Genomic DNA, 12,729 nt, shown 5'->3' with positions numbered 1-12,729 from the left:
TATTGCTTCCCCTCAGAGGGGTTGCCCATTTTATTCCCTTGTCTTATATTGCCAGCATGTTGATACAACTTTAAACAGAAGAGAAATTAGAAATGAAACAGCTTGTTTTACAGAAGAGATCTGGAATGTGAGGTGTGATTTTAGCTCTTTTGTAAGTAAGGAGGATTCAAGGGCTTCTGTTTATTTCAGTTCAATATATTCGTGGCTTTTAACAGAGGGACACAAGTTGTTAATAATGTAGCATCTGAATGATACTTGTGAAAATCTTGGCCTAAGCCAGTTGTCTGAAGTTGCTCAGTAACTCTCTGGTAGAGCAATAGAAAAAGAAACAGCTCTTCTCTTTCCTAGTTCACTATTCTGTGAATAAAATTCTTTTTTTTTTAATTTGTTTGTATCAGAAGACAAGGATATTCTAGATGCCTGAGTCATCCAGGGACTAAAGCTGCATAATTCTTTGCATATTAGCTCTGTGATATAGAATATGAGTATTTTACTTGGGGGGGGTGGAAAGGTCTTCAAGGATCTACTTAATTTATGTGACAAATATGTAATTTATAATTCTTCATGTTTTAACTTTTAATTCCATTTTACTTACGCTTACTTTCAACAGCAATTACAATATGCTTCAGAGGTGAAAGGCAAGATTGTTCGATTAATGAATTTAAGAAATGCAGGAACTCTGAATGACGCAAGGTAAATTTTATTTTGAAATGTTCAAAATTGAGTCGTCATACCTGGAAGTATGTAAAAGACGTGTAGATGAGGCGCTTAGGGACATGGTTTAGTGGGCATGGTGGTGTTGAGTTGATGGTTGGAGTCAATGATCTTAGAGGTCTTTTCCAACCTTAATGATTCTGTGATTCTGTATGAAAATATCGTCTCTGCATTTTGAAATAATTTCTAGACATGGTAAGACTATCAAACTAGTGTAATGTTGATATGATGTTGTAAAGGAGAAGTGCTGTTTCAGTGAAAAGCATTTTAGGTGAAGTTGCTTAGGAAATAATTCATGTACCTAGCTGTCTGGCACCATTTCAAATATGTCAGGGTAGGTGAAATTTCTGCATGTGCTGAGAGGGTGTGACACAGTACCTGACAGAGACTTCTCCCCTTCTGATGCAGCAGTTGGAGGCCCAATGAAGGAGATAGCTAAAATGGCTCTTCCCATTAAGTACCTGAACTGCACCCTGAACCAGTACATGAATCCTGCCTAATCCTAAGGCTTTCCGTTCTCCACGCCCTTAGGTGTTTCTGTGATGTCCCTCACATAAGTGGCATAAAGTATATTTCAGTAACTGGCTAGCAAGAAACTTTTAAAAAACATTATGGTCTATATCATCAACTGAAAGATACTGAGTCACCATAGTTCGTAGTGACTGTTGTATCGCCATACCCATTAGCAAAAACTGAAATGATTTAATTGAATTGTCTGTTGTTAGAGACACCCACCTACATGCTCAGTTAAAAGTTGACACTGATATGAATGGAAAAACTTACATGATTTAATACATTCAGTAATTAAACTGATCTAGACTTTGTTCCCACTAACGTTTTCGACTTATTTAAAGAGGATAACAGAAGCAGTCTCACAAGCGCTGTAAGCCTTGCTTAATGGCTACAAGGGTGCTTTGAGACTTTCGGAAGAAGAAGGTAATTGTATGTATTAGTTCATAAGCACATTTTAAATAACGTCTAATTATCAGGCTGTGTTGGTAATTCCAGCTGAGAACCCAAATGCTGTACGTAGACATGGCATGTGATACTGATGTTTCTAAACTGCTTATAGCTACAGCGAGTTGCTTAGAGTCAAATGACATATGCTTCTAAACAGGAGATGCTTGTCTCTTATTTGTAGAGTTCAAAACTAAGTAATTCTTGCACAAAGTCCTTTTATGAAAATGCCTTATTTTGAAATTTAACTCTGTTCTCTTAGTACACAGGGCTCAGTATATCTAAGGAAAGAAGTACATATTCCTCAGTTAAGAGATCTCTACTACCAAAATTTCAAAATTTCACCTCCATTTATAAGGTGTATTGTTACCTACATTACCTTAAGAAAAATGACCACTTGTTTTATATGATCATTTCATGGTTACTGTTTTCTCCAAGGTCATGGTCTTGGTATGTTCTTATTATAGGGGAAAATACTGTCTTCCATGTTTTTCCTCCTAATTATGTCATTTGTAGCTTTTTAGATGAGACCACTTACGAAAAACTGGCTGAAGAAACACTGGACTCCTTAGCAGATTTCTTTGAGGACCTGACAGATAAGCCTTTTACCCCAGAAGATTATGATGTCTCTTTAGGGGTATGTTTTAAACATTCTATTACCACTGTAATTATTGTAGATTTTTTTTTTTTTTTTTTTTACTTTGAAGGAGAATTTCAAATTAGTCACCTTAGTGCCAACACTTGAAATACAGTGAGTTTTTAAAGCTTTATTATTAATATATGCACGATTATACTGACTGGAGCAACTATTCTGGTAAAAAGTAACACATGCTATTGTATGACTTGAGGATTTAAAATGTTTAGTGTATAGAGAAAGACATAATACAGAATAATAAATGAGCACAAGAGGAGACAGAAACTAGTTTCTGATTTCACAGTGGTCTATAAATTTTTGTAAACACATAGACCTCTGGCATCAGCAGTCACTTCCCTCCCGGTGAATACTAGGACAGGCCTATGTGGCATAGTACACGTACATCACATGTAATTGGTAGAGCAGTTTCTTCGATTGCTCTGAATACCGAGAAGCAGCATTTATCTTGACCAAGTAGAGTACGTTTGTCCTCGCTTTACTGATGACAGCCTGTGGTGGAGAGAAGCAATGAAGAAGAGGATGCAATGTTTGCATAGGTGGTTGCAAAAGTGAGACCAGAGCATACATGGGGAGGTGGCTACTGTCATGAGAGGCATTGGGTGGCTGATAATTGGAGCCTTTAAAGGTCAGCCACTCAAGTTCGTTTACAGGAGTGACAGACTCAGGTTAAAAATGTCCATTCTATTTGTATAGGGCGTTTAATAGTTTTATATACAATTCCTGAAGTGGTTTGTATGTACAGCCCTCTCCATGACTTGGAGAGTGCAGTTTCTCGCTACACTGCCGTCTGCAACACAGGTTTTCCACTATTGCATTTTTTTGAGGTCACATAACATAACTGCTGCTCCCTCTTCATGTCTTACCACACGGAGGTTGCTTTCTACTAGCCCCGTCAGGTTAAGATTTTATGCTCAGGGACATTGAAGCAGATGGTTTGGGTTGCACTGTGGAAAAACAAAACAAAACAAAACAAAACCAAACCCACCACCAACAACCAAACCCCTGTAGTTTTCAGACTTGCTCCTGTGTAACTTTGTCATCATAATGTTCATTCTTTATTTCTTATAGCTAGGATAGAAAATAACGTATTGTTAGTTAGATTCTGTTATTGCCCTTGGCAAACACTATTTGTTGGTTTAATTAAGTCTGTAGTTAATATTACAGCTAATTGCTTTTCTGGTGAAAAGCAAAGAATTGTTTAACCATTACTATTCAGTATGTTCTAGCATATCAGCGCCTACTAGCCTGATTAAAAGAGCGTAGCACAAAAATTATTATAATTTACCTCTTTAATATTCTTATTATTCTTATTATTCTTCATTACATAAAGGTGATGAGTCATCTTATGTCAGAATTTTATCTCCAGCCACTGTAGAGTGGATTGTGTTTGACATTGACTCACTGTGAGGCTTAAAAGGAATTATTTTTACATTGGTCTTAATTTTTACCAGTACCCCTTGGTTGCATAGACTATATGATGACATAATAATACGTTATCGTTTCTGTTAAGAGCGAAAGGTTGAATAGTCCCAAGTTTACCAAATTCCAAACAAGGCTAGTGCTATAGCAAGCCACAAGGTGGCGAACGTGATAAAGATCTGTTATGCCTGTGAATTGTTATGAACTTGATTTCTTCATGCAATTTATATCTTCGTGTCCAGGGAAAAAAATCTCTTTCAAAGAATATTCTTGTTACCAGGAGCTAACAAACATTCATCCATTATTACAAAACACATACAGTACTATTCCTTAAAATATGGTAAAAATATCTTACAATTCAAGTTCTTGAAAACTGAAGTTGTATTTTCTAGTATTTCAAAAGTATTGTAAAATGTATGGGAAAATGTTTTAAACACAGCATTAGAAGTTAACCTTTATTTAATTTGCAACAACAGAGCAACAACACTCTCCAACAGCTGACACACAACATAAGCAATAGTACAATTTTTTTGTTAACTCTTTGGAAACCTATTTACTTACAGTGTTTCTGTAGCATGCAGCATAACATCATGCTGAATACTTAATATAGCACTAAAGAGCCCATAGAAGAATAGTGAAACCTTTATATTGCTATTCAGACCTAATTCCCCAACCTGCTCTTACTCTGCTGTATCTTTAGAGATCTAAGACTGCTGAGATACAGAAAAGTTTGAATTCTGACAATCAGAGAAGTAGCTTGTTCTTGACCTTCTTTGCATTAAACCAATATCCAATTAATGGACAACCTCATAGCAGTATTAACCAGAGGAGCCTTTTATTTTTATTTTATTGATCACAGCTATAAATCCCTTAATCAAGCACCGAAACAGCATGGAAACTAAGGTAAAAAAATCAGACCTTGAGAGTATTATTTTATGGCTGATGAGCCTTGAGATGTGTCAGAAACCAGTAATGCTGAGTTACTTTGTAGGGTAAGGAAGCTTTAAGCTGCTGCCTGTGCTACAGAGTAAGTTTGCAGGCAGTAGGTACTCATAAATGAAAGTATTTTTTTCCCCACAGTAATTGTTTATACATCGCAAATAGCCCTAGCAACGATAGTAGCTCTAGTAGTATCTTCTGACAAAAGCATGAAAAGTATGATTTCTTAAAGAAGTTTTATTGTGCTATAGGGCATGAAGGATTTGGGAAACTGTAGATTAAAGATGATTAACCTATTACCTGAATCATCAAACTGTATTCTGTAGAGATACCCTTTTTTATTAGCATAATTCAGATCCTCTGTAGGTTAACTCTAGTCCAAATAGTGTTGTTCTTTTAAAGTAAGGACAGAAATATTTTTGTCAGAGTTATGTATGCTTTTCAAATGCACTTGTGAAAATGTCAGAGAAATGTGAATCATGTTGTCAGTAAGAAATGTGAGTAAAAAAGGTAAAATAAGTGTTTCGTAGGATAATGGTCTAAAGTTGGCACAACTAAAACCAGACCTCGTGGTGCTTAGAAGTGGAACATTTTTGAGGTATGATTCAGGATCTAGGCACTTCATTAGAATTACTGGAGAAAGAATTGTGTTTATTCACTGGGAAACAGTTGCAGTTACTTAAGAAAAGTAAGGTAAAATTGCATGGCTCGGGAATCTAGCAATGACACATAAAGCTTCTTGACTTTGAACCACACCAGTTCTGCATTGTTCATGAATAGAAAAAGTTGTTACTGGATGATGTTTTAATGGTTGCAAAATGAACTAGTAGTCCTTTCAAGATGACAGGTCAAAGCTCAAGAGTATTATTTAAGTAGTGCCATTGTGAATGGTGAAAACACACTAAATCAAGCTCTGACCAGAAGGTTTAAAGTCTAGATCGGACTCAAAGATATGCAGGTTGTCCTAGGTATTAACACAAGTTTTTGATACCTAATGATCATTCTTCTAAGCTATAATTATTTGAGAAATAGTTGGGAATGTGATACAGATATTTAAGTTTCTGTTTATCTACTCCAGATGATGTAATTCTTGTTGAGTAACAGGATGCAAATTTTTAATTTCTCACTTACTTTCTTTGTGTTCTAAGAGTGGAGTTCTAACAGTTAAATTAGGTGGAGACATGGGAACATATGTAATCAATAAGCAAACACCAAACCGGCAGATTTGGCTGTCCTCACCCACTAGGTAAGTTATGTGTAAGTTAGTTATGTAATGTCTGCAGTCTGGGTGGAAACGTACTTCTCCGTTTTTTATAGCACGGCACGGACTATGTAATATCCTTTTCATAAGTAACCCTTTTACTCAGTATATTCTCAAAACATGATATAATCTAGATGTTCGATAGTAATTTATTATAGAGGTTTGAGGCACAGTGCAGTATGCTGACGTACCTAAATTAATACAGAATTTTCATACCTGTTCTGGTCCAAAACCACTGTCTACAGGAATATAGCCTGCTCATAGAAAAAATAAACAGCCATGATTAAAAAAAACCCAAAGCTTCTGTTGGAAAAAGAGTGATGATGATGTTATGATCTAAACCTCTCTTTGTGTTTAAACAGGGTGGCTCCTTCCCCTTCAAGCTTGTGGGATTTCCTGCTTTATATGTTTATGTGCTCTCCCACTGGTTGTTTTTGTCAAGCATCTGCACTTTACGGGAGCCTTGGCTAGCTGTTCCCTCTGCCTTCTCTAATGCTGTGGTTTGATCCATTCCAGGTTTTCTGGTTGGTTTCAGCAGGGAAGGCAGCCAGATATGTGGGAAAATGTTGTAACTGTCTCCCCAAAAAATTTGTATTCTCTGCCACTATCCCCGGGGAAAGAACTGAGGGAGTTGGTCAGTGTTACTGATGAAGGAACCAGCTACCTGGACGGAATGAGCACTCCCAGTAACTATGCAGGTGTACCTCTTGAATGTTGTTCAGAAAGAATGTAGTAGTAGAATTCTGTAGTAGGGTTTGTGTCGGGGGAAAAAAAGGGCACAATGGAATTTAAGATTTTAAAAGAAACAATTTTAATAGACATAAAATTTACTTAAAGAAAATTCTAACTTTTCTTTAGTGTACTTAGTACTGGCTGGTGCACAGCATACTAGGTTAGTAATTTTTTTCTACTAACTCCTCTCCTATCCTAGAATCCTTTTATTAATTCAATAATTTACTTAACAGGTACATGACTTGCTAAGGCACAGGCCTAGCAAGCTAACAAATCTTTTTGTTTAGACAGATGCAGGCTGTGTGTCACAATTTATTCATTCCATATATTTTGCAACAAATATAATTTCTGAACCTTGATTTTGCTTAAGATGACTATACGATTTTTGTGTCACTGACACAAAGGTTTCACCTATTTATGAAAACCAAAATTCAGAGAATTCCTATCTGTTTGGAACCAACTCTAGATGAGCCAAGACATACATGCTCCAGAATATAGAATTTGTGAAAAAAATGTTAAACTTTCCTTTTTTTTTTTTTGATTGCTTCCAGTAGTGAATAAAAATACACAAGGAAAGAGATAAACTTGAAAATTCTGTGATTGAAATCATCTGTGATGAAAAATGATTCACCTACAAACATTAAGTTTTGTGCTTCCTTAACTGGTATTATGGTAAACAGTGGTATTTCCTGAAATACGATGCTACATGTTCACTTACTTCCTAACTTCTGAAAAGCAACTCCAGCAAATACTATATGATCTGGAGTGACATATTTCTTAAGTATAATATACTAGGCAGTGAAGGAAGCAAATGTTACTGCCAGTGATCACTTGCATTGAATGTTATGTTTGGGAAATTTGTACAGTAAATGTAGAATCGTCAGTCTTTAAGAACATATCCCGAGGGAGACAAATTCTTAAGATGTGAGAGACACGTTTTCTTGAATTTTTTTGACCTTCTGTTTGCTATCATGCATCTGTACACCAAAATGAACTTAAGCTTGTGTTTGTAAAGCTTTACTTGGTTGACAGTTTAAAAAAAGAGGGTGAGGGGGTGCGTGCAACTGCCAGCAGTGTGATTGCAGTAATTTCATGTAGCTCCTTTGACTGAAAAGACTTTTCAACCTTATACAGCATCTCTTAATAATACTGTAATGTGATATTTTAATTCTTCTCTTTCACTGTTTAAAAATGTATGCAGACTTTCCATGAGAAATATATTTAGTCTATATTTAACTTGTAGGCATTTTATAGAATTCACAAGATCCTTGCTTAAATTATTAATTTAAATGAAAAAAAATCACATTTGTACAGCATTTTGGAGATTCAGAGAACTATGGAGGTGTTTCATATGCTAACCATATGACTGATATTTACTATATAACATTTAAAACCAGTTCAAATAACTGACACATTTCTTTTTTTTTTGGTCATTGTTATTAAATGGCCTGTCTTAGCCTGATTTTCATGAATGGCTGCATCCCATTCTGTCATTCTCTAGGTGCAGGACGGTATAAACATACGCTTGCGCTGCAAAGATGAAGAAGTGAGAAATGCGTAGTAAAGTAATTGGAGCACATAATCTCGATTCCAAATAGTTACCATTTCACATAGAGCAAGTGAGATTTCAGTGGACGTGCCTTTGATCTGTGTTTGCATTTGTGACTTCTCATAGTTTGGTTAGTGGTTCGAAAGTTCTTCACTTGAATTTTGCAAGTAATTCAGGATATTCAAGGTTCAGATTAATGTTTATGTTTGTAGAAAACCTGCAGATAGTTCTTGTGTATATAGAGGATAGTCTGTTTTCTAGCAGACCTTGTGGGTGTCTGAGTTCCAAGGCTTTTTGTCCTACGAGTTCAAGGATAAAACTGATGGTTTGTCTGTTTATCCCAGATGACCGTTTCATTCCTTTCTCTTTTCTTAGTTTCTCTAGCTGATGTTAACAGTAGTGAGTGCCTTTCAATCATTCTCCTGTTTCAGATGTGGAGAACTGGGTGGATAGAAAAGTCTGGAATGGAACCCGGGTGTTCAAGTTTCTTTCTTGATACTTAATGTAGGCCTGAAAGATCAAGCCAACAACTATATGATAGCACAGAGGAAAATAGCATCTTAAATATAAATCTCCCGCATGCCGATATATTTGCTTTCAGCTGGTAAATTCTTTTGTTGCATCTAAAAAGAAAGTGAGAATGGTGATCTGTGTTCTGCTGTGCTTAGAATATCTGCATGTGACTGCTGCAAGAACTAACCAATAGCATTAATTCAGCACTACACAAATATCCCTTGTAATATTTGTGTGCCAGAAAATTATACGGGTGAGGGAAGAAGGGGGTAAGGGACGAAATCGGGGAAAAAAGCAAGAAGGGAAGGAGGGAGCTTGTGTCCGCTGGGAGTGACTGATATATTTTGTCACCTTTCAGATATCTGCTGGATAGCTCAGCAGTTCCTGGCAGATCTGGCCTTTTCTGCTGCATTTCCCCAGACTGCCCACCAGTCCTTCTCCACGCTGTCTGTTTCCTTTTCCTGGCACTTTCTGGGGTACATTATAAATACAGGTTTCCAGCAGCTCCCCACGAATAAGCTGTACTTACACAGTGTGTGTTTTGTTTTCTAGTGGGCCCAAGCGCTATGACTGGACTGGACGGAATTGGGTGTATTCTCATGACAGAGTATCCCTTCATGAACTACTATCAAAAGAATTTTCAACAGCGTTAAAAACTAAATTGGATTTGTCCTGCTTAATATATTCTGGGAAAGAAGATACTTGATGATATTCTACCTCATGGAAGTTTAAAGACTTTAAACACAAGCCAAGCCCTTCCTTGGTTTCTGAAGTACCTGAGCTTAAGTCTGTTGCTGTTTTTCTTGACATCACTATGTTGTGCAACAAAAATGAAAATAATATATTTTTCTCTAATGCTCAGTCTTTGGATTTCTATGTCACTGCTTGAATCTGTGTCCATGTGGTATAGATGGTTGAGGTCGCCCTTCCTGTCACGCATTTCTTTCTTACTGCAGAAGTCAGTCATGAATTCTTACTGCCTGTAGTCTTGTTTGGATGTAAGGACTGACCCACCTGGTGACTTCTGACCAGCGCACAAATGCTAAACAACTTTTGGTGAGACATTCACCCAAAACAAGAAATGCCTGCAAATCGCATTGACATAAGCTGTGGTACTGTGAATGCATTGCATTGAAATTTGTGGCTATTGCGAGTGAATAATGCATTACAGTCAAATTGAACATGTCATAAACGAAATTACGGTGGCAGATAGAAACTTTTCATTTTGTGTAATGCATGTAATAAGAGTTTTTCTCTCAGTATTGCAGAACTTGCTCTTTTCTCCAAATTCTAAATTCTAGTTTCTTTCACATTAGGATTTTTTTTTTTTGAGCTAAACTTTAAATTACTTAAAGGTCTGTGTGGCTGTAAGCATCATATGGAACCGGAAAGGCTGGTATGTTGATGTTTAAGCTGCGCAGCAGTATCTCTGCAAACACTCTATTCTGTTACTGTAGATTTCTCTTTCTGTTCTCTTTTGTTCCTCAAAGTGTAAAAATACATAATTTATTGACCTTTTTTTTTCAGTTGAGCAAAATTAAGATCCTCTCATGGTAGCAAAAATTTGCACTAATTTTGTTCTGCTGCATTTCTTAAGTAAGTGGGCTTAGATTATCTTTCTTCACCGTGATGCAACAAGGCTCCCCTTAGTACCGTCCTTTTTGCTTCTTAGAATTGAGTATGGTACTTAGGCTGATGAAGCTGTCTTTTTCAGGCTGTTAAAAAAGGAGAATAAAGTAAATTATATACTCTGGATCTTAAACCAAAAAATTTTAAAAGAAATCATGAACTGCAAGAAGAACACTTTAACACTTGTACTGTTGTATTATTACCACTGGTTTTTAATTGCCTATAAAATGGAAGCACAAAGTTGTTAACTAATTCTTGATTGTACCATACTCTTAAAAATTGTTTATCAATGTATGAAAAGATGTTCAGTGCAAACTATTTTCTTGGTTCCTCTGACACTTGTGATTAGTTTGGCAGGATTCTCTGGCTAGCTAGAATTATTACAGATGTGATTAATTTTGTCATTGAAGAACAATACCTATATAGTATTGTTGCCCAGTATTTGCATTTAAAGTTTAAGCGTTGTTACCTGCAATTTCCCACCATTAAATAGAGAGTAAGAGTTCACTGGAAGCAGCTTTTGGTTAATTGTGCACACTGTTTGTGTGTTTTTCAATCAAAATAAAAAATACTACAATTATCTGAAATTTCAATTCTACTGGATGAGGTAAATACAGTGACTACCAACTCGTATGAGTACAGGAGTAAGAGATGGGTTTTTTTTAACAAAGGAAAGCTAAAAACAGAACATCTTTTTACTGTTTTGAATTTAGAACACTGAAAATAATTTACAGCATATGGAAAACGATGGTATTTAGCTCAATCTCCTAGTAGTACAGATAACTATTTAAACACATCTGTATAGATGTTAACAACTTTATATTTGAAACGAGGATACTTGAAGGATATTGGTTCTTCCTTTGCCTGATCACATATAGCTTGTGTAGTTATTTTTCTGATTAACTTTTCCAAAAATTATTTTCTTAAGTAATTTGCATGCAACATACTCACCAGCATGCATCTGATTCGTATTTGGAGGTTCATCCTCATTCCCTCACATCTCATGCAAAAGTTTATACCAAAATAAAGCTGCATGTAGCATTCTTAATTCATTATGTAAAGGTGTGATGATGCAGACATGCATATTGTTTTGAATTCCTTGTGTTTCTTAAAACACTTACTGGAAAGATTCTGTTCAAAATTTGGCCAATCGTGGTGGATTTTATAAGAGCACTTCAACTTTCACATCTGACGTGCCTTGCCCTTCATCCATAATGCTACTGCTATTTATGCAAACAATTTCCTGGTTTGAAGTAGCTGAGTTACAAATGGATTTAATCTAACTGGTGAAGATAAATAGACTGGTCAGTAAATTAGAATGAGTTTTATCTCGGTGTACAAAATGAATCATAGGACGTGACTCATTTTTTGCTCTAATACTTGCATCGAAGTGTAAGTAAGGGTAAGGACTCTGTCAGCCATCATGCTCATACAGTGGAGGCACAGGACGAGCTCTGATCCTAATGTCAGACTTTGCATATTGCCCCAAGACACATAACTCTTCCATACTATTTTTTACTTCTGTAACTTACTTGCATAAGCAGATTGTTCTACGGTTACACACCTGACATCACATCAATAGTTTCTTGCTTCACCTCTCCCAAAAGAAACAGCTGATGGAAAATCCTTTGATATATACACTACGGACAGTTAGTATCGATAAGAACTATCGCGTTACTGGCAGCATTTTTCCCACAAGACAGTTGCTCCATCTTCAGTGAAGGAAAACATACACTACCTCTCCAAGACAAGTATTGGCATTTGTAGCTGTACTGGATGCTTGGACTCAGCAGAGAAAGTGTTGGGTTTTTTCAGGTGTATCAGAGTTTTCACCAGTAGCTGATCACTCTGATGATGATTGTATTTTTCTGCTTCTGGCCTACAGCATGTCTAACCTTGCTAAAATTCATTGTTTCCTGTGTGCCAGTGAGTTTTTTGGAAGTCTCGATTGATTCAGGTAGTCAAGTTAAGCTTACACTAACTGCTCGCAGTCTGTATTGGTCACAAAATACTACATGTGTTTGACGGGAGTTAGGTGGCTAAAAGCTTGCCTGGTGTTCGTTGGTTCATTTTCCTTTCCATTGGTGATAATTCTTAAGAAACGTTATTTCTTCCCTGCAAGACTGTTCCATGTGATAAAATCATCCCGTCTTATTTCCTTAAAATTCCTAAAGCCTTTTAGCAGCTTCAATAAATGGGATAAAGACCTGTCCTGAAGAGCCGAATAAGGGAAGGGGGATTCGCAGGGAGGTTTGTGTTTGATTACTTTTAGCTTCAGGTTAATGGTTGAACTCCCTGATGGTGCTAACCAGCTCTGGAATGTGTGGGAGTCCTGGGAAGGAAGGCAGCGGCTTGCCAAAA

The 12,729-nt window shown here is 36.5% G+C and overlaps 1 protein-coding gene across 1 annotated transcript; it reads left to right on the top strand.

Annotated features, from left to right (window-relative positions):
- Positions 1 to 604: 604 nt before the first annotated feature.
- Positions 605 to 9,445, top strand: FXN (frataxin; the record flags this gene model as incomplete). Its single annotated transcript, XM_009581329.1, has 4 exons — positions 605 to 693; positions 2,188 to 2,308; positions 5,833 to 5,930; positions 9,292 to 9,445. Coding segments are annotated over 4 exons (462 nt in total), but the record flags the coding sequence as incomplete, so codon positions are not given.
- Between the last annotated feature and the right edge of the window lie 3,284 nt (positions 9,446 to 12,729).

The sequence above is a fragment of the Fulmarus glacialis genome, unplaced genomic scaffold (assembly GCF_000690835.1).
Source record: "Fulmarus glacialis isolate BGI_N327 unplaced genomic scaffold, ASM69083v1 scaffold41327, whole genome shotgun sequence".
In the NCBI taxonomy this organism is placed as follows: Eukaryota; Metazoa; Chordata; class Aves; order Procellariiformes; family Procellariidae; genus Fulmarus; species Fulmarus glacialis.
This window is presented reverse-complemented; position numbering and strand designations above follow the sequence as displayed.